General features: G+C 41.8%; 1 protein-coding gene across 1 annotated transcript in view; it reads left to right on the top strand.

Moving 5' to 3' along the window:
- LOC132834735 (fibrillin-1-like) overlaps positions 1 to 20,856 on the top strand; it is a 589,699-nt gene that overhangs the window by 337,252 nt on the left and 231,591 nt on the right. The window contains exons 20-21 of the mRNA XM_060853700.1: positions 14,877 to 14,996; positions 17,401 to 17,538. Coding sequence (XP_060709683.1) covers positions 14,877 to 14,996; positions 17,401 to 17,538 — 258 coding nt within the window. The remainder of the gene's footprint in view (positions 1 to 14,876; positions 14,997 to 17,400; positions 17,539 to 20,856) is intronic.

Below are 20,856 nucleotides of genomic sequence, written 5' to 3' on the forward strand. Positions count from 1 at the left end.
CTATATTGTTTTGCTACCTTTGTACCTATTATTCATCTCTCTTTTTTTATCCAGTTCTGAATATTCCTAGACATCCTGGTTTCTTTTAGCTTGTACTCTTATATTTCAGCCTAAAGGGAACATATCAAAGGTACTTTTCCCAGTACCTTTGTGTACACTTCCTACTGTTCTGCTGTAGATTAATCCTCAAGAGTTGTTCCTGTCTGCCTTATTTTACTAAAGTTTGCTTTACCCCAAACCCAAGCCCTCTTTTTATAGACCGTATTTCTCCTTTTCCATAACAGATCTAAGACGCATTATATTGTGGTTACTATCACTAAAATGCCCCCACTGTCACCTCAAAAAACTGTCTGGCTACATGCCCCAGAATTAGGTCCAGCACTGAACCATCCCTTGTATGGCCACCTCCATATTGATTTAAAAAGCTTTCTTTTTGAGATTTTGAGAAATCTACAACCAAACCTTTTGTATTGAAGTAACTGAAATCCACTAATAATCTATTATTATGTTTACACTCCTTAGTGAATTGATCCATATCTGCTGCTCAATTCCCCACTGACTTTTTGGGAGCCTGTAATGCACTTGTAATAGTGTGACTGCCCCCTTTTTATTCCTTAGATCTACCCACAAAGTGTCATTTGATGACATTCCAAGGTATCATTCCTCCTTATCACAGTAACTGACTCACTAACTAATCACAGAATCAGAGAGCTACAACACAGAAATGGGCCATTCACCCCACCACATGCTCACCTGTCAGAAATAACCACCTAATCATTCTAAACCCATTTTCCAGCAGCTGAGCCATAGCTTTGTATTTAGCATTACAAGTGTTACATTTGAATACTTCTTATATGTTTGAAGGTTTCTGCCTGTAATAATGCAACATCAACTCCACTTTTGCACCCTTCCCTGTCTTGCCTGAAGATTGGAATCTTCAATTTGCCAGTCTTGTCTCTTCCTCAACCACATCTCTGTGATGGAAACAACATCACAATTCCACATGTCAATTCACAAACTTAGCTTGTCTGTTTTACCTTTAATATTCCTGTGAATAAAGTAGATACCATCCAGACTGGCCTTACTCCCTTGAGATACAAAATAGCTGAAGTCGCTGTACTTTTCTGTCCTGCCGTGTCACTGTTGAACTAATTCATTCTGTCCCCGCCACTGCTGAACTAACTTAAAATCCTCCTTGCAGCACTAGGAAACTCTCCCGCAACAATGTTAGTCCCATTTTGGTTTAGGCGCAGACAGTTCCACTTGTAAAGGTCCAACCTTCCCCAGAAACGCTTCCCAGTGATCTGGGAATCTAAATGCCTCCCTCCTGCACCAACTCTTAAGCCATGCATTCATCTGCTTTATTCTCCTATTTCTGTGTTTGGTAGCACATGGTACCAGGAGTAATCCTGAAATTACTCCCTTCAAGGTCCTGCATTTTAATTTACTACCTAGCTCCCTGAACTCTTGATGCAAGACCTCTTCCCTCATTCTACCTATATTGTCAGTATCAGAGTGTACCACAACCTCTAACTTATCACCCTCCCCTTTCAGGATACCCAGCAGTCATTCAGTGATATCCCTTACCCTGCTGCCAGGCAGACAACGCAACATTTTGGAGTCGCAACTGTGACTGCAGAAACGCCTCTAACATTGCCTTAGTAATGAATCCCCTTTTGAACTATTGCTCTTTCGTTCTTCTTCCTCCCCTCCTGTACATTCAGACTGCTTGTGATACAAGAAGTCTGACTCTGACTGCATTCCCTTGAGGTACCAGTGGCACCCTCAGCTTCCAGAACAGAAAGGTGATTTGTGAGTGGGACTACAGGAGTCTCCTGCAGTATGTCTGTTTCTCTGCAACTGCCTGGTGGTCACCCATTTACTTCTTTTCTCCAGTCCTTTGAGTTGCAGTGTGACCATCTCTCTTAACGTGCTGTCTATGTACCTCTCAGCCTTACAGACGTGGCATAGAACCTTCAGTCACCACACAAGCTCTGAAACCTAGACCTCAGGTTTGTGTAGTTGGGAGCACTTCCTGCACACATAATCATCTGGACACTGGTAGGGTCCATGACTCCCTATGTATAACAGATCACATATTCCACTCTGCTGCCTTTCGCTGCCATGATTTAAAGTTTGTTTGTCTTACTCGCTGTCTTTATCCCTCAGTAATTTTACGCTTTTTAAATAACTGTTATTTAGGGTGAGTTACTAGTGATAGCTCCCTTACCAGCAAATAACTCACTACTTCCCTGTGATGTCACCTTGATTATTTCCCCTAGTTCAGAATGAATGAATTTGTCCTCAGCTGTAGGTTTATGCTGTCAGCTTTATGCCCATCATCCACTAGCTTCCCAGGAAAAAGGCCTGAATCCTCTGGATTTCTTTAACATTCTTCTGTTGATCCCTTTCTTATTTCAAAAATGTCAGATTTCAGAGTTCCCAGTGGGAATACAGGCTATTCCCAGCTGTGATACGAAGGTAGAACGTTTTATACCACCTTTTCATGATTCCAGATATCCTTACTTTTTAAGTTCTTTCATGGAACTGAGTATACCAGCAAGGCCAACATTAATGTTCATCCTGAATTGCCCTTGAGAAGGTGAACCACTGTAGTCCTTGAGGTGTAGATACACCTAAAGTACTGTAAGGAATGGAGTTTCAATATTTTGACCCAGCAACAGTCAAGGAATGAAAGAATATTTCCACATCACGATGTTGTGTGGCTTGGAGGAGAATTTCAGCTTGCGATTCTCCCATACATCTTCAGGGCCTCTCCGGTTAAGTGGTAACGAGTTTGACCATAAGACCCTCCTACTAATGGAAACATCTTCTTCACTTCCACTCTCCCCAAGCCTCTCAGTATTGTGCAAGTTTCAATGAAATCCCCTATTGTTCTTCTAAACTCTTGAGTGTAAACCCAAGCTGAACCACTCCTCATATAACAAGCCCTTCAATTCCCTTGATCCCTCCAATGCCAGCATAACCTTCCTTAGATACAGGGCCCAAGCTGCTCACAATATTTCAAATTATACAGCATTATCAGTACATCCCTGCCTTGTATTCCAGTCCTCTCAGAATGAGTACCAATATTGCCTTCCTAACTGCCAACTGAACCTGTGTGTTAACCTGAAGAGATTCCTAAATTAGAAATTTCAAGTCCCTTTGTGCTTCAGAATTCCGAAGCCATTCTCCATGCAGAAAATAGTCTATGCCGCTATTCTTCCCACCTAAGTGCACAACCTCACACTTTCCAACATTGCATTCCCTCTGTCACTTCTTTGCCTACTCGCTTGTCCAAGTATTTCTGCAGCCTTCCTGCTTCCTCAATACTACTTTTCCCTCCACCTATCTTTGTGTAACCTGAAAACATAGCAATATTGCCATCAATTCCATCATCCAGATCTTTAATGTATAACATGTATAGTTGTAGTCCCAACATGGACCCCTGCAGAATTCCACTAGTCACTGGCTGCCATCCTGAAACAGACATGCCCACTCTGTCTTCTGCCAGTCAGCCAATTCTCTAACCATGTCAGTAGCTTCCCCCAAACACCATGAGCTCTTATTTAGCAACCTCCTCATCTAATTTCATCCTTAACAATAAACTCAAATCTTACCAATGACTGAGGTCAGACTGATTGACCTTTAATTCCCCATCTTCTGCCTCCTTTCCTTTTTAAACAGTGGTGCCATTACATTAGCCATTTTCCAGTTCTCTGGAATCCTCTTTGAACATAGAGCATTACAGTGCAGTACAGGCCCTTTGACCCTCAATGTTGCGCCTACCTGTGGAACCAATCTGAAGCCCATCTACCCTATTTCCATTTTCATCTATATGTTTATCCAATGACCATTTAAATGCCCTTAAAGTTGGCGAGTCTACTACTGTTGCAGGCAGTGCGTTCCACGCCCCTGCTACTCTCTGACTAAAGAAACTGCCTCTGACATCTGTCCTTTATCTTTCACCCCTCAATTTGAAGCTATGGCCCATCACGCTAAGCCATCACTATCCGAGGAAAAAGGCTCTCACTGTCCACCCTATCTAACCCTCTGATTATCTTACATGCCTCAATTGTCACCTCTCAACTTTCTTCTCTCTAACAAAAACAGCCTCAAATCCTTCACCTTTCTTCATGAGACCTTCCCTCCATAACAGGCAACATCCTGGTAAATCTCCTCTGCACCTTTTCCAAAGCTTCCACATCCTTCCTATAATGCAAAGACCAGACCTGTACACAATACTCCAAGTGTGGCCACACCCCAGAGTTTTGTACAGCTGCAGCATGACCTCATGGCTCCAAAACTCAATCCCTCTACCAATAAAAGCCAATGCATTGTATGCCTTCTTAACAACCCTATCAACCTGGGTGGCAACTTTCAGGGATCTGTGTACATGAACACCAAGATCTCTCTGCTCATCTACACTACCAAGATCTTGCCATTAGCCCAGTACTCTTTATTTCTGTTGCTCCTTCCAAAGTGAATCACCTCACACTTTTCCACATTAATCTCCATTTGCCACCTGTCAGCCCAGCTCTGCAACTTACCTACATCCCTCTGTAACCTGCAACATCCTTCAGCACTGTCCACAATTCCACTGACCTTAGTGTAATCCACAAATTTACTAACCCATCCTTCTACAGCCTCATCTAGATCATTTATCAAAATGATAAACAGTAGTAGCCCCAAAACAGATCCTTACGGTACACCACTGGTAACTGAACTCCAGGATGAACATTTCCCATCAACCACCACCCTCTGTCTTCTTTCAGCTAGCCAATTTCTGATACAAACAACGAAATCATCCTCAATCCCATGTGTCCATATTTTATGCAATAGCCTACCATGGGGAACCTTATCAAATGCCTTACTGAAATCTATATACACCGCATCAACTGCTTTACCCTTATCCACATGTGTGGTCGCCATCTCAAAGAACTCAATAAGGTTTATAAGGCACGACCTACCCTTCGCAAAACCGTGTTGACTATCCGTAATCAACTTATTCCTCTCTAGATGATTATAAATCCTATCTCTTAAAACCTTTTCCAACACCTTACCCACAACCAAAGTAAGGCTCACTGGTCTATATTTACCAGGGTTGTCTCTGCTCCCCTTCTTGAACAAGGGGACATTTGCGATCCTTCAGTCTTCTGGCACTACTCCTGTAGACAATGATGACATAAAAATCAAAGCCAAAGACTCTGCAATCTCCTCCCTGGCTTCCCAAAGAATCATAGGGTAAATCCCATCCAGCTCAGGGGACTTATCTATTTTCACACTTTCCAGAATTGCTCACAGCTCTTCTTTGTGAACCTCAATTCCGTCTAACCTAGTAGCCTGTATTTCAGTATTCTCCTTGACAACATTGTCTTTGACTCCAGTGATTGCTGAAAAGTCACCAATAATACATCCACAATCTCCTCAGCTGTCTCCTTCAACATACTTGGGTGCATTTCATTGGTCTGGGTGGATTATCTTCCTTCAGATCTTTCAGTTTCCCCAGAACTTCTTCAGTGATGGCCACTATAATCATATGCTCTTGAAGTTCTAGTATGGTGCTGGTGTCTTCCACTCTGACGACTGACGTAAAGTACCCATTCTGTTTCTCCTTCATTTCTTTGTTCCCCATTACTACTTCTCCAGTCTCATTTTGCAGCAGTCTAGTGTCAATCATTGTTTCTCTTTTATTTTTAATGAAAAAAGGCTCTTACAATCTTATTATGTATAACTAGCTAACTTACCCTCACGTTCCATCTTCTCCTATTATTGCTTGTTTTAGTTGTCCTCTTCTTGTTTTTAATGGTTTCCCACTAATCTTAACCACATTGTATGCTTTTTCTTTTGCCTTCACATTCTCCCTGACTTACCTTGTCAGCCATGGTTGCCTTATCCTCCCCTTAGTATGTTTCATCTTCCTTGGGATGAATTCCTGCTGTGACCCCAGAATTACTCCCAGAAAGATGGCTTCCCCCACTTTCCTGCTAGGCTACCCTTTCAATCAGTTCTGGCCAACTTCTTCCCTGTGTCTTTGTAGTTACCTTTACTCAATTATAATATTGTTACATCTGATTCAATCATCTTCCCTTCAAATTGCAGGGTGAATTCTATCATATTGTGGTCACTACCTCCTTGGAGTTCCTTCACCTTAAGTTCCCTAATCAAGTCATTAAACATCTCCAAATTCAGCTCTAGTGGGCTGCACCACACATTTCAAAAAAAATTTCATAGGCATTCCATGAATTCCTTTGCTTGGGATCCACTACCAATCTGGTTTTCCTAGTCCACCTGCATATTGAAGTCCCTCATGCTTATTGTATTTGGGGCGGCACGGTGGCACAGGGGCGGCACGGTGGCACATGGGGCGGCACGGTGGCACAGTGGTTAGCACTGCTGCCTCACAGCGCCTGTAGACCTGTGTTCAATTCCCGACTCAGGCGACTGACTGTGTGGAGTTTGCACGTTCTCCCCGTGTCTGCGTGGGTTTCCTCCGGGTGCTCCGGTTTCCTCCCACAGTCCAAAGAGGTGCGGGTCAGGTGAATTGGCCAAGCTAAATTGCCCGTAGTGTTAGGTAAGGGGTAAATGTAGGGGTATGGGTGGGTTGCGCTTCGGCGGGTCGGTGTGGACTTGTTGGGCTGAAGGGCCTGTTTCCACACTGTAAGTCTAATCTAAAAAAAACCTGTCTTACATGCCTTTTCTATCTTCTGATTTATTTTCTGCCCTGCACATAACTGCCATCAGGATCTTTTCTCTCTTTGCGGTTCCTTAGCTCTACCCACACAGATTCTATGCCTTCCGACCTATATCATTTCTTGCTATTGATTTAATTTAATTTCTCACTAACAAGACAACCTTACCCTTCTGCTCATCTGCCTAGCTCTTATATCCTTGGATATTTAGTTCTAAGGTGTCCTTGCAGCCATACCTCTGTGATGCCTACAACATCATACCTACCAATTTTAATCTGCATTGCCAGCTCATTCACCTTGTCATGTATACCAAGTGCATTTAAGTACAACACACTCTGTTCTGCATTGACCACCCCTTTTCTCAGAGTTATCTGCTGTGCCTGAAGTTAGACTCCTGATCCTTTCCATACTGTCTGTCCTATTACTTGTTCTAGAAACTTGAAGACTTCTCCCCAGCCTTCCCTTCCTTTAACAAGCTTAAAGTCCTCGTGACCACCCTATTTAGCCTATCCACTAGAATCCTGGGTTGAAAAGTGTGGTGCTGGAAAAACACAGCAGGTCAGGCAGCATCTGAAGTGCAGGAGAATCAATGTTTTGGGCATCAGTCCTTCATTAGGAATGCTGGGGGTATGGAGAAGGGGTTTGAGAGTTAAATAAGAGGGTGGGGGTGGGGCTGGGGAAGGTAGCTGTGAAGACGATAGGTAGATGGAGGCGGGGTGTGATGGTGATAGGTCAGAGGGGTGCCTGGAGCAGATAGGTAGGAAGGAAGAGGGCAGCAGGAAATCAGCGCCCACACCTCCCCCCTCACTTCCATCCAAGATCCCAAAGGATCCTTCCACATCCAGCAGAGATTTTCCTGCAACTCTAAACACTTCATCTATTATGTCTATTGCTCTCAAAGTGGTTTCGTCTACATTGGCGAGACAGGACGCCAACTCATGGAACGTTTCAGAGAACATCCCTGGGACACACATACCAAACAACCCCACAGCCTTGTGGTTGACCACTTCAACTCCCCTTCTCACTCCACATGCTAGTCCTGGGCCTCCTCCACCTCCAAATCCAAGCCACCGGACACCTGGAGGAAGAAAGCCTCATCTTCCACCTTGAACCTCCAACCACACGACATCAATGTCAATTTCACCAGTTTCCTCATCTCCCCTTCCTCACCTCACCGCAGTCCAATCCTCTAAATCAGCATCGCTATCTTGAACTGTCCTATCTGTCCATCTTCCATCCCACACACTATGCAAAGCTCTTGATGTAACGCACAAAGGATGCTATCTGACCCCCTAATTATAGAATCCCCTAGTACTATCATTTTCCTTTGTGCTGCTATCACTTGAATGGCTTCCTGGACCATGATGCAGTGGTCGCTATGACCATCTTCCCTGCAGACTCTTTCCTCATCAACACAGTGAGCAAGTTCCTCATACCTGTAGGACAAGCTCAAGAGCTGAGGCTCGTCCATTGCTATGTTTAGGATCCCTCTACCTGCCTCACTTGTCACACCTTCCTACCCTGACCAGTAGTCAAATTTGAAATATTTCAGCTACAGGATGTGACTGCCTGGAAAACAGTATCAAAGTAGCTCTCCCCCTCCCAGATACGCAGCAGTGTCTGAAGCACCGATTCCAGCTCATCAACTCTGAGCTGACGTTCCTTGAGCTGGAGACACACACTGCAGATATGTTCACTGTGGCTCACAGTATGGTCCACCAGCTCCCACATCACACATGAACAACATATCACCAGTACTGCCATTTCTACTGTCTTTAATTAGGTTTTATTTATTGTTCAAAAGAATTATTTTTGGCCAATCCCTAAGTTATTATGTCCCCTTCTGAATCTACTACAGGTCATTCTGGTTTATCGCACGCTTAATTAACGCGATTTCGCTATAACATGATTGACGAATTGGGGGCACATTTTCTAAAGCGTTTTAAAAAGTGTTAGCTGTAACGCAATTATGTCGCCAATACTTCAAGCTCTGTTTCTTAAGCATGGGTTTTCTATAATGCAGGGTTACACAAGAAAGCAACCATTGCATTATAGAAGAACCACCTGTACTATTTAGGGCTAATTTGGAAGGTGCGATTGGAGGAAGTAACATGAATGTTGCATTGCATCTTGTACATTTGTTATGTTTTGCCAATCAAGCAAGAGACTTTGTCCATAAGACACAGGAACAGAAATTAGGCCATCAGCCCATTGAGTCTGCTCCCCCATTCAGTCATGGCTGATATGTTTCTCAACCCCATTCTTCTGCTTTCTCCCATAACCCTTGATCCCGTTGATACGCAAGAACTTATTTATATCAGTCTTAAATATACTCAATGACCTGGCCTCCACAGCCTTCTGTGGCAATGAATTCCATAGTGTCACCACTCTCTGGCTAAAGATGTTTCTCCTTATCTCCATTATAAAGGGACATCCCTTTACTCTAAGGCTGTGCCCTCAGGTTCAAGCTCTCCTACCAATGGGAATATCTTCCCAACATCTACTGTGTCCAGGCTATTCAGTATTCTGGATGTTTCAATTAGATCTCCCCTCATCCTTCTAAATTCCATTGAGTACAAACCCGAAGTCCACAAATGTTCCTCATATGTTAAGCCTTTCATTCCTGGGACCATTCTCGTGAACTTCCTCTGAACATGCTCCAGAGCCAGTACATCCTTCCTGAGATATGGGGCGAATAACTGATCACAGTACTCCAAATGTGGCCTGGCTCAAGCCTTCTAGAGCCTCAGAAGTACATCCTTGCTTTTACATTCAAGTCCTTTCAAAATAAATGCCATCATTGCATTTGCTTTCCTAACTACTGACTCAACCTAAACCTGGACTCGAACTCCTATGTCTCTTTACACATCAGACTTTTGAATTTTCTCCCCGCATAGAAAATAGTCCATGCCTATATTCTTCCTGCCAAAGTACATGACCTCACACTTTCCCATGTTGTATCCCATCTGCCCCTTCTTTGCCCACTTTCCTAACCTGTCCAAATCCTTCTACAGCCTCCCCACCTCCTTAATGCGACTTGTCCCTCTACCTTTCTTTGTATAATCTGCACACTTAGCCAGAACGCCCTCAGTTCCTTCATCTAGATCGTTAACATATAAAGTGAAAAATTGTGGTCCCCACTGGTCAGCAGCTGCCATCCTAAGAAGGATCCTTTTATCCCAAATCTCTGCTTTCTGCCAGACAGATGGTCCTAGATTGTTTGAGTGTTTTTGGTGAAATACTCATGCAAGCAAGTGGAGAATTTTGCATCACATTTCTGACATAGTCATGGAAAAGTCATGACAGTCCTGAAGGAGACCACTTGGCCCATTTCATCTGCAGTGTTTCTCTACAGAGTAGACAGAGTAATCCAGTTTGTTCCTTTACTTGCTCTATGTCCAAATCCTCAGAAATTTGTTCTTTTCAATTGCCCATTAAATTTCCTTTTGAAATCACTGATCATCTCTGATTTATTGGTTGTGCATTCCAGATCATTACCATAACAAAATCCTTTGTCAAATTCCCACCATTTTAACTTTATGCTAATGACTCCACTAGAAAAAAATAGTTTATTTGTAACTACCCTATTAACTCCCTTTAAAATTTCACAGATCATGATCAGATTACCCCTGCATCCTCTAATGTCAAACTAAACATGTATTCATTATTGATCTCTTTAAGCCCTGGTATCATTTTGAGGAATCTTGTACAAATATCACAAGCAGGTTCTGGAAGTCTTGGACCAGGGCTTCCCGAACTGTAATGCTTCCCAATATCCACAAACAGGACTGCCCAGACAGACCCATTATTTCTGCCTGCCTCTGCCCAATTGAATCATCACTTTCTATCTTGACTCGGTCTTTTCTCCCCTGTTGCAGTCCTTGCCCATTTACGTTGCAGTTCATCTCACACTTTATGCCGGTTTTAAAATTCCAGTTTGTGGGCATCAGCCATCTCCTCTTTACTATAGATGTGCAATCCCATTACTTATCTGTCACCCTCCAGGATGATCTCAGGGCTGTCCACTTCTTCCTGGAACAGAGGCCTGAACTGTTCCCATCCACTGCCAGCCCCCCTTGCCTAGCCAGCTCATCCTCACCCTGAACAACTTCTCTTTTAACTCCTCTCATTTTCTTCAGTGTGGTATCTATTTCAGCCTCTACCTACAGCTCTTTTTCCGGTATATCAATGATGTCGTCAGTGCTGCTTCCCTCTTTCATCCAGAATTGGAAAAATTTATCGATTTCACTTCCAATTTCCACCCCGCCCTCACTTTCACCTGGTCCATCTCTGACTACTTCCTTCCCTTCCTCAACATCTGTGTTTCCAATGCCCAGGATAAGCTAGCCACTAATATCCAGTACAATCCCACCGGCTCCCATAGCTACTTTGTCTATACATCCTCACACCCTGCTTCCCGTAAAGACTCCATTTCATTCTCCCCAGTACCTCTGTCTCTGTTTTGGGACATCCTTAATCCTGATACTAGAAAAGCAGCATGTGCTAGATTCACACTCCCTGCAGCAGAATCTCCTGTCTGTGCCTTTGACAGGAGAGTCTCCAATAACAAAAATTCTTTTAAATTTTGTCAAACCCAAACTAACGTAAGATTTGTTCTTAGCGCCCAAGACTGCCTTTTCTGTTTTCCCCTGAGAGACTATCCTTTTCAACAGTACACAAAACTGAATATCTGTTTGAGAGAGGAATAGCACAGGAGACTTCTGAACTACCTTCTTAGCTTTCTTGACAGCCATCCATCTATCTGAGTGATCATGCTGTATAATCATTTTTTAAATCTACTAGTCATCACGTTCATGCCTCTTGTTTGCCCTCAGTGACATTAAACCAAAAAGAAGTAGCTTATTCTATGTTCTATACTAGCACCTTTTATATGAAACAAATTACCTGTCCTTACTCAAAGAATTAAGATTAAACATACAAAAAAAATAAGAATTTTTTTAAAAAATCAAATATGAATCTTAAATTAAGCAACCACTTAACCAAACAACAGAATTTAAAAAAGACTTCTCTTCAAGTTCCAGCAGCCAGCTTTCAACCTTCTGAAACAAAAAATAACTCACTCAAGAGCTGTCCAAAAGCTCCATAAACACAAATCCATTTTAAAAAAACTCTCCTCTCTTCTACGTCTATAATTATAGAGAAAAGAAATGAGTTGTCCACATGTAGGTCTCTCCAAAAGGTCTGTTAATAGAACTCTTTACTCCAGTACTAAAATCCTCTTCTGATGAAGGCCAATGTACCATTTGCTTTCAGAACAGTTTGATGCACCTGTACATCAGTTTTCAGTGACTTATGAACAAGGATATTCAGGTCTCTTTAGACATGAACAATTTCCCAATCTCTTACCATTTACAAAATCTGTGTGCTTTTCCATGTGATATTCCTTCAGCCACATTCTTGGTCCTTTATGCAAGCTGTCCAAATCCACTCCAACACTGAAAATGTGTTGCTGGAAAAGCGCAGCAGGTCAGGCAGCATCCAAGGAGCAGGAGAGTCGACGTTTCGGGCATGAGCCCTTCTTCAGGAATGAGGAAAGTGTGTCCAGCAGGCTAAGATAAAAGATAGGGAGGAGGGACTTGGAGGAGGGGCGTTGGAAATGCAATAGGTGGAAGGAGGTCAAGGTGAGGGTGATAGGCCAGAGTGGGGGTGGGGCCTCCTCTATATTGGGGAGACAGGCCGCCTACTTGCGGAATGTTTCAGGGAACATCTCTGGGACACCTGGACCAACCAACCCAACCACCCCGTGGCTCAACACTTCAACTCCTCCTCCCACTCCACCAAGGACATGCAGGTCCTTGGACTCCTCCATCGCCAGACCATAGCAATACAACGGCTGGAGGAAGAGTGCCTCATCTTCCGCCTGGGAACCCTCCAACCATAAGGGATGAACCTAGATTTCTCCAGTTTCCTCATTTCCCCTCCCCCCACCTTGTCTCAGTCAAATCCCTCAAACTTAGCACCACCTTCCTAACCTGCAATCTTATTCCTGACCTCTCCGCCCCCACTCTGGCCTAGCACCCTCACCTTGTCCTCCTTCCACCTATCACATTTCCAACGCCCCTCCCCCAAGTCCCTCCTCCCTACCGTTTATCTTAGCCTGCTGGACACACTTTCCTCATTCCTGAAGAAGGGCTCATGTCCGAAACATCGACTCTCCTGTTCCTTGGATGCTGCCTGACCTGCTGGGCTTTTCCAGCAACACATTTTCAGCTCTGATCTCCAGCATCTGCAGTCCTTACTTTCTCCAAGTCCACTCCAAGCCTTCTTGCATCATCTTTGCACGTAGTTCCCATTGTGTTAACCAAGTTGCAGACATTTGGTCCCCGTATTCAAAACAAAAGTAAACTTTCCCAGTTTGCTGAACAGGAAGAGTCCTGTCCTTCAGTAGTTTGTCACACACAGACAGGGTGTAGGAAGTCCTATGTCCACCTATTCATCAATGAATTGTCATTGCTAATACCAATACAATACAACAGACTGTGTCCCTTGACCTTGACCTAACTCTGGACATGGTGTGTGTGGAGAGCTGAGACGATGTGTCCCTGTCACCACTTGACCAGTGCTTAAAGTCAGGGAGTTTGGTTACACTATGACTGGATAAGCTGTGATTGGCATCCTAAGGGGGAGATTGAGCACAGACATCTAAAGTCAAGAGAGTTGCAGAAAAGATGATGGTGAGAGACTGTTTCTAGTGGCAGGAGGGTTGGTTACTTGATACAATTAGAATACTTGGCAAAAGACAACTTTTGCATGAGCTGTGGTTGTTGGGTAAGGGCTTAAGGTTGTCAGTGGACTGTCTTATTCTGTATATATCCCTCTAAGGTCTCTGTGTCATCCTCACTACTTGTCTTTCCACTTATTATTGTTTTGTCCACAAGTCTGACAACAGTGTATTCATTTCTTTTGTCCAAGCAATTAATATATATTTTACTAATTGTGGCCCCAACACTGATCTCAGTGGCACTCCACTAATTGCACAATGGCCTCCGAAAAACAACCCCCCCCCCTTCCCCCCCCCGCATCCCAGCACTGTATCTGCTATTAGTTAGCCGATATACTGCCCTCTCAACGCCAAGGACACTTATCTTCTAAGTAGCCTAAAGTGTTTTACCTATTGAACTTTCCTCCACTGACTGCATTTTCGCTAAAGAAATTAGCCTGCCTTAATCTGGAGATATGACAACAGTTCTCAGTCTGAAGTCCTGTATGCAATTTCCAGGAGAACTTTCAAAAGGGAATTGGAGAAATATTGGTAGGGGGAAGAGAGACTTCTGGCTCATAGGAACAGAATGTGAAGTAAGATTGACAAATACTCTGGAAACAGGGTTAACACAGGCCCTGTGGGATAAATAGCCTCCATCTGCACATACCTTGCTGTTCATATCTCAGTCCATCAAACTTCCCAGCCATGTGGAGATGAGACAATGCAGAAAATGCAGTCAGTGGAGGATAGTTCAAAACGTTCAACATTGCTTGTACTCCTGTAAACTGACATGTATACCTTTGTTGCTGAAAAATGTTATGAGACATTTTTTTATCTGGATGATTGCCTATTTACATGATATAATTTCTCTGTACTAACAAAGGGACAATCCTAATATTTGCAAACATCTAGATTCATAAATAAATCAGTCTACCTGCCTTTATTTCACAATTTTCAATACTCTAACAATAGTCTAACAAACTATTAATCTTTGTCTTTCAATTTTACAAAATTTTTTTATTCATTCATAGGATGAGGACATCGTTGGCTCTGCTAGCGTTGATGTCTCAACACCTTTTTGAGGGAAAGTTTCAAATTTCAATTACACTTTTATACAAATGGCCAGTTTCTAATTTCCTGTTTAGTTCTGGAGGGGAAATATTTTTGGTCTAAGTATCCAAGCAAGTTCTTTAATTGCCTTAAACACATCAGTTACATCAGCACCTAATCTTCTGTACTCAGTAGAATGCAAAACTAGCATATGCAACTGAAGGCTAATGCCAAAGTATTGAGCACACATATAATTTATAAACTAACTATTCATAGCCAAGTAGCATCACTGTTAAAATAACAGAGAACTACATTTGAAAATACAATTTCACTCCAAGTTTGACAAAAACATCTACAGATTCTACTCTGTGGCTCAGCAGCTGGATAACATGCATCTATTTTACTTTCAGATGTAAATGAATGCGAGACCAATCCTTGCATTAATGGAGATTGTAAGAACGTACCCGGCAGCTATTCTTGTCAATGTTTTCCAGGAAGTACTCTAGACACATCAAGAACTCGGTGCATAGGTATGTCCATTTAAATTTATTTTAAACATATGAAAAAGGCTCTCCCATTTCGACATGTCACTTAACCATTAAAATAACAACTGCGTTTTGAGTGCAAAGAAGCTCTAACAAACTATTTTTTGTGGAAGAAAAAGCAGTATGGATCTACCTATCAAAAAACAAATTAATGATTATATGCAGTTTTGGTCTCCTTACCTGAGGAAGGATGTACTTTCTATACAGGGGGTGCAGCAAAGGTTTACCAATTTGTTTCCTGGAATGGCAGATAAAAACCAAAAGAACTTGGATGCTATAAATCAGAAAGAAAAACCGAATTGGCTGGAAAAGGTCAGCAGGTCTGGCAGCATCTGTGAAGAAAAATCAGAGTTAACATTTCGGGTCTGGTGACTTTTCTGCTTTTTTGCTAGAATGGCAGGACTGACATGAAGAATGATTGAGCTGGTTAGGATTATATTCACTGGAGATCAGACAAACGACAGGGGATCTTCTAGAAACCTATAGAATTCTAATTGAACTAGGCAGATTAGTTTGATGGTGGGGCAATCCAAAACCAGGGGTCTTGTGTAGGGTAAGGGGCAAACCCTTTAAGACTGAGATGAGAAGAAATGTCTTCACCCAGTGGGTGGTAAGCCTGTGCAACTTACTATCCCAGAAATGTCAGGTTGAGGCCAAAATATTGCGTTTTCAATAAAGAGATAGATATAGCTGTTGTAGCTAAAGATATCAAGAGATGGGAGGTTGGGATCCAGGTATTGAGCTCAATGATCAACTATGATCATTATATATAGCTAAGCCGTCTTGAGGGGTCAAATGGCCTACTCCTGATCCTATCTTTTATGTTCCTCATTCTCTTGAGTGTTGTTTAGTTACACTTGCTAATTCATTGCCTTGATAGTACCACACCAGAAAACTGATGTTACCAAAAGTAAACATTTATGTGTGTTCTTTCAAAACTGAACAAATGCCACTAATCTACTGTGGATGAGAAATATAATTGGCAAATACGGTGTTTTTATTGCACAAGAAATGTCATTTTGACAACGTGAAAATGAATTTGAAATAATATATTTAATGGTTTCTTTGAGGTGATAATAGAAAAAAAAGTTAATAAAAGCCGTAAAGTTTAAATTGAATGTCTGGCTGCTGAAATTCCCATGCTTCGTGTGTAATAGAGACATGGGAAGTATGCTGTGATGAAGTAGAAATAGCCGTTGCCAGCCTCTTAAACCATTGTAATCTACGCAGTGCAGATGTTCCCCATACTATTAGATTCATAGAATCCCTACAGTGTGGAAACAGGCCATTCGGCCAAACAAGTCCACAATGACTCGCCAAAGAGCATCCCACCCAGACTCTTCCCTCCTGCCCTATCCTTATAACCCTGCATTTCCCATGGCTAAACCAACTAGTCTACACATCTCTGGACACTATGGGACAATTTAGCATGGCGAGTCCACCTAACCTGCACATCTTTGGACTGTCGGAGGAAACCCACACAGTCACGGAGAACGTGCAAACTCCACACAGGCAGTCACCCGAGGCTGGAATTGAACCCAGGTCCCTGGCTCTGTGAGGCAACAGTGCAGACTGCTGAGCCACCATGCTGCCAGTATTTCAGGATTCTCTTGGAACGATGATACATTTCAAAGTTGGCGTGAACCAACTAAGTATCAATCTAATACTTAAGCCATTATTTTTAAGAAAGAAAAACATTGGAAACCTAAATGCAATCTAACAATATTATTTTTAATTTAAAGACTATAAATATTCACCAATCTATTTACCAATTGCCTTCTTTCCCCACACTTGGGTATTACTGATATCACTCTCTAACTGTAGATCGGCCTTTCTGGATCCATGCCTTTCATCCTCTCCCACTCAACTCTCGCTCTGGAGAGTTTATTTCTTACAGTAAACCTCACTTCAGGCACCTTTGGATCAAATTTCTACTTTGAACCAAATTTCCAACTGTATTGTCAGTAACTCATCAGGCTTTATCTCACTAGGCTGTAGTCCCACAGTGCATGAAATACTGTATTTGAGGCGACGCTTTTGACTTATTATCTAGGAATATATAAAATAATGAAAATCCTTTCTATGCCATAAAGCTAGTGCTACACTATACTGTGGTTCATTCAAAAGGCTTACAGTCTTTACACTGATTCTTTACCTATTCTAAACAAAGAAATGCAGGTTTTGAACTTGAAATATATGAAACTGTGTTTATTGTAATTCAGTGCAGTGTTAGTTCATGCGTACAAGTGTAAGACAGTTGACATGCCTGCTATTTTTTTCTATTAATGTACTTTTTTTTAAATTCATGGAATTTAAGATTATTCTAGTTACTAGAAAGAAATTCTGCCAAGCAGTGTTTTCATCTAGAGTATGTTTATTTTTCTTACAGAAACTGTTAAGGGTACATGCTGGTTGCAACACATTGGTGGACAATGCGAAATAAACATCAATGGTGCCACACTGAAATCAGAATGCTGCTCAACGTTGGGTGCTGCATGGGGAAGTCCATGTATTCCTTGTAAAATAGGTAATCATTTCTATTAGGTGCCACCGTATTAAAACAACTTACTTTGCACCGAGCTTATTTAACTCACTTGTTGGTTAATAATGCCACTACTAAAATTTTAAACTTTCTTTTTGAGAATATATACTATATGTTGTCACAGACATTGTTAAAGTATAGTTAATTAATTTTAACCCGAGGACTAGCCAGCAAGTCAGGGGAAGATAGCAAGCAGCCAAGTTACACTTCACATAGAAATGGAAGAAAATTAATAAAATCAATGAAGCAAGAAATAAGGTACATGCATATTGATCTGTGCTTGGATTTGCAGAAAGCATTTGATACAGTACCACGTCAAAGCTATTGCACAAAAAGGAAGTTTGTAGTGTATGGCATAACATATGAGCATGGATAGAAATTGGCTAAAAACGTAAGAGTATGCATAAATAAGTCCTTGTCTGATTGGCAGGATGATGTGAGTGGGAGTCCTGTGCTGGAGTCTCAGTGTTTTAAAATTTCAATCCGTGAATTAGATGAAAAGAGCAAATTCTGGTCACAATTTTGGCGGATAACACCAAGAGAGGTAGGATGGTGTGTTGTCCAGAAGTTATGAGGTTACAATCAAATTTAGATAGGTTGAGTGAGTGGACAAAATTTGGCAGATGAAGTATAATGTGAGAAATGTGAAGTTGTTCACTTTGGCGGGAAGAATGGAAAAGTAGAGTACTTCTTAAATGCAGAATGACTGCAGAATTCCAAGTTTTAGAGGCATCTAGGTGTTCTATTGCATGACTCACAAAAGGTGTGCCACTACAACAGATGGTGCAGTGGTGACAGTGTGTTTTTTTCTGACTGGAGATCTGTGACTAATGGTGTTCCACACAGATCAGTGCTTGGAGCCCTGTTGTTTGTAATACATATACGTGATTTGGATGAGAATCTTAGTTGCCTGCTGAGTTTGTGGAAAACACAAAGACTGAGGGTGCTGCAGATAGTTAGGAGGACTGCCAGAGAATACAGAAATATATAGATATGCTAGAGACTTGGGTGAAGAAATGGCAGATGGAGTTTAATCACAAATGCAAAGTGATGCATTTTGAAAGATCTACTACAGGAGGGAAGAATACAGAAAATGGCAGCAGTTTTAGTACCCGATTCACGTTCCCTCAAAGTGGTAACGTAAGTGAATAAGGTGATCAAGAACGCAGATGGAATGTTTGCCTTAATTAGTTGAGGCATAGCGTACAAATATTGGCAAGTCAGGTTGCAGCTTTATAGAACTTTAGTTACGCAAAATGTCGAATATTGTGTATATTTCTAGATGCTACACCTGCAGAAGGATAGGGAGGCTTTGGAGAGTGTACAGGAGTGGTTGACAGGGTATTAGCTATAAGGAAAAATTTTAGAAATTTGGTTTATCTTTACTTGAACACTGAAGGGTGCAGGGATGATCTGATAGATTACAAATTGAGAAGGCATGGATAGAATGGATAGTCAGAGTCATTTTCCCACGGTATAAATGTCAGTTACTAGGGGACTTAGATTTATGGTAAAAGCGGTGAGTTTCAAGGAGATGTGAGAGGCAAGTTTTTTTACACAGAGTATGATAAGTACCTGGTATGCCCTGCCAGAAGAGGTGGTGGAGCAGGATACAATAGTGACGTTTAAATAATGTCTCGACAGATATATGAATAGGCAGGGTATAAAGGCAAAAGGTTTTTAGTTCAGAAAGGCATCGTGTATTGGTACAATCTTAGTCAACTGAGGGCCTGTTCCTGTGCAGTAATGTTCTTGTTGAAACCACATCTCAACAACTGCGTGACGTTTTGGCCTCCTTACTTAAAGAAGGATGCAAAGTAATCGAGACAGTTCAGAGGAGAGTACTAATTTGATACCTGGAATGAGTGGTTTGTTTTGAGGTAGTTTGAAAGTGTGGTCTTGTTTCCACTGGAGTTTAGAAGAGTGAGGGATGATTCAATTTAAGTGTGAAAGATCCTGAAAGGTCTTGACAAAGTTGACATGGAAAGTTGACTCACCCTCATGGGTGAGTCCAGAATTAGGAGACACTGTTTTAAAATTAAGTATTGCCCTTTTCTAATTGAGATGAGGATTTTTTTTTCTAGCAGTTGTGTGATGTTTAAGCTGTCTAAGAAAGTGCTGGAGAGGATCAGTAATCATAGAGTTTTACAGATGTATAGCACGGAAACAGATCCTTTGCTCCAACTCGTCCATGCCAACCAGATATCCTAACCTAATCAAGTCCCATTTACCAGCACTTGGCCCATATCCCCCTAAACCCTTTCTGCTCATTTACCCATCCAGATCCCTTTTACAGAGGAAACTTGATTTGCAAATGAGATGGGTGGGCACTGTTTCGTTCAGATGATTGATTATTCAAATAATCAATTTTACCTTAAACAGGGGAAGCCATATTGATCTAAAACTCTGCTGCACTTGATAATTTATTTAAATCTATAATTTTAATGTATTGAACACAAGAGGACACAGATTTCACATGATGAATAAAATAAAGCAATAATAACATAAGAAAACTTTTAAAATGCAGCAGTAGTTAACATTTGGCAAGGAGTACTGAAGACAGTATTAAACGAGGTCCTAAACAGCTTCCACGATCACAAGAGCATTTGCCAGTTTCCGGGAACTAAGTTGCATGATATAAAGACAAAAGCACTGCCTCGTGCATGCATTTACATTCTCAGCCATTCTTTTCATGATTGGCCCAGTGAAGTGACTGGGATAATGTAAAACACTTACTTTTGCAAAGGGCTGTGTAATAACCCTTACCTAAAAAATATCCAGTCGCTGATGCTTGAGCTGCTTGTGTTTCTTTGTTTTTGCCAATATTTTACATGTTCTTCAGTACAGGTAAATCAAATACACTTACATCTTTGGTGTAATATTTTTGTGGGACCTTGAAATGTTCTTCAGATAATCCGAAATTCAGATAATCGATATTCGGATAATTAAGATCCCTCTGTAAATGCTGTAATTGAACTAGCCTCCACTATTTCCTCTGGCAGTTCATTCCATACACACATCACCTTTTGCGTGAAGAAATTGTCCCTTAGATCCTTTTTAAATCCTTCCCCTCTCACCCTAAACCCTAAGCCTATGCTGTCTAGTTCTGGACTCCCCCATCCCAGGAAACAGATTTTGTCTATTTACCCTATCCATGCCCCTCTTGATTTTATAAACCCCTTTAAGATCACTCCTCAGCCTCTGACGCTCCAGGGAAAACCAGCCCTATTCAGCCTCTTCCTGCAGCTCAAATCCTCCACCCCTGGCAACATCCTTGAACATCTTTTCTGCACCCTTTCAAGT

This window comes from Hemiscyllium ocellatum, chromosome 42 (genome assembly GCF_020745735.1).
Source record: "Hemiscyllium ocellatum isolate sHemOce1 chromosome 42, sHemOce1.pat.X.cur, whole genome shotgun sequence".
Taxonomy (NCBI): domain Eukaryota; kingdom Metazoa; phylum Chordata; class Chondrichthyes; order Orectolobiformes; family Hemiscylliidae; genus Hemiscyllium; species Hemiscyllium ocellatum.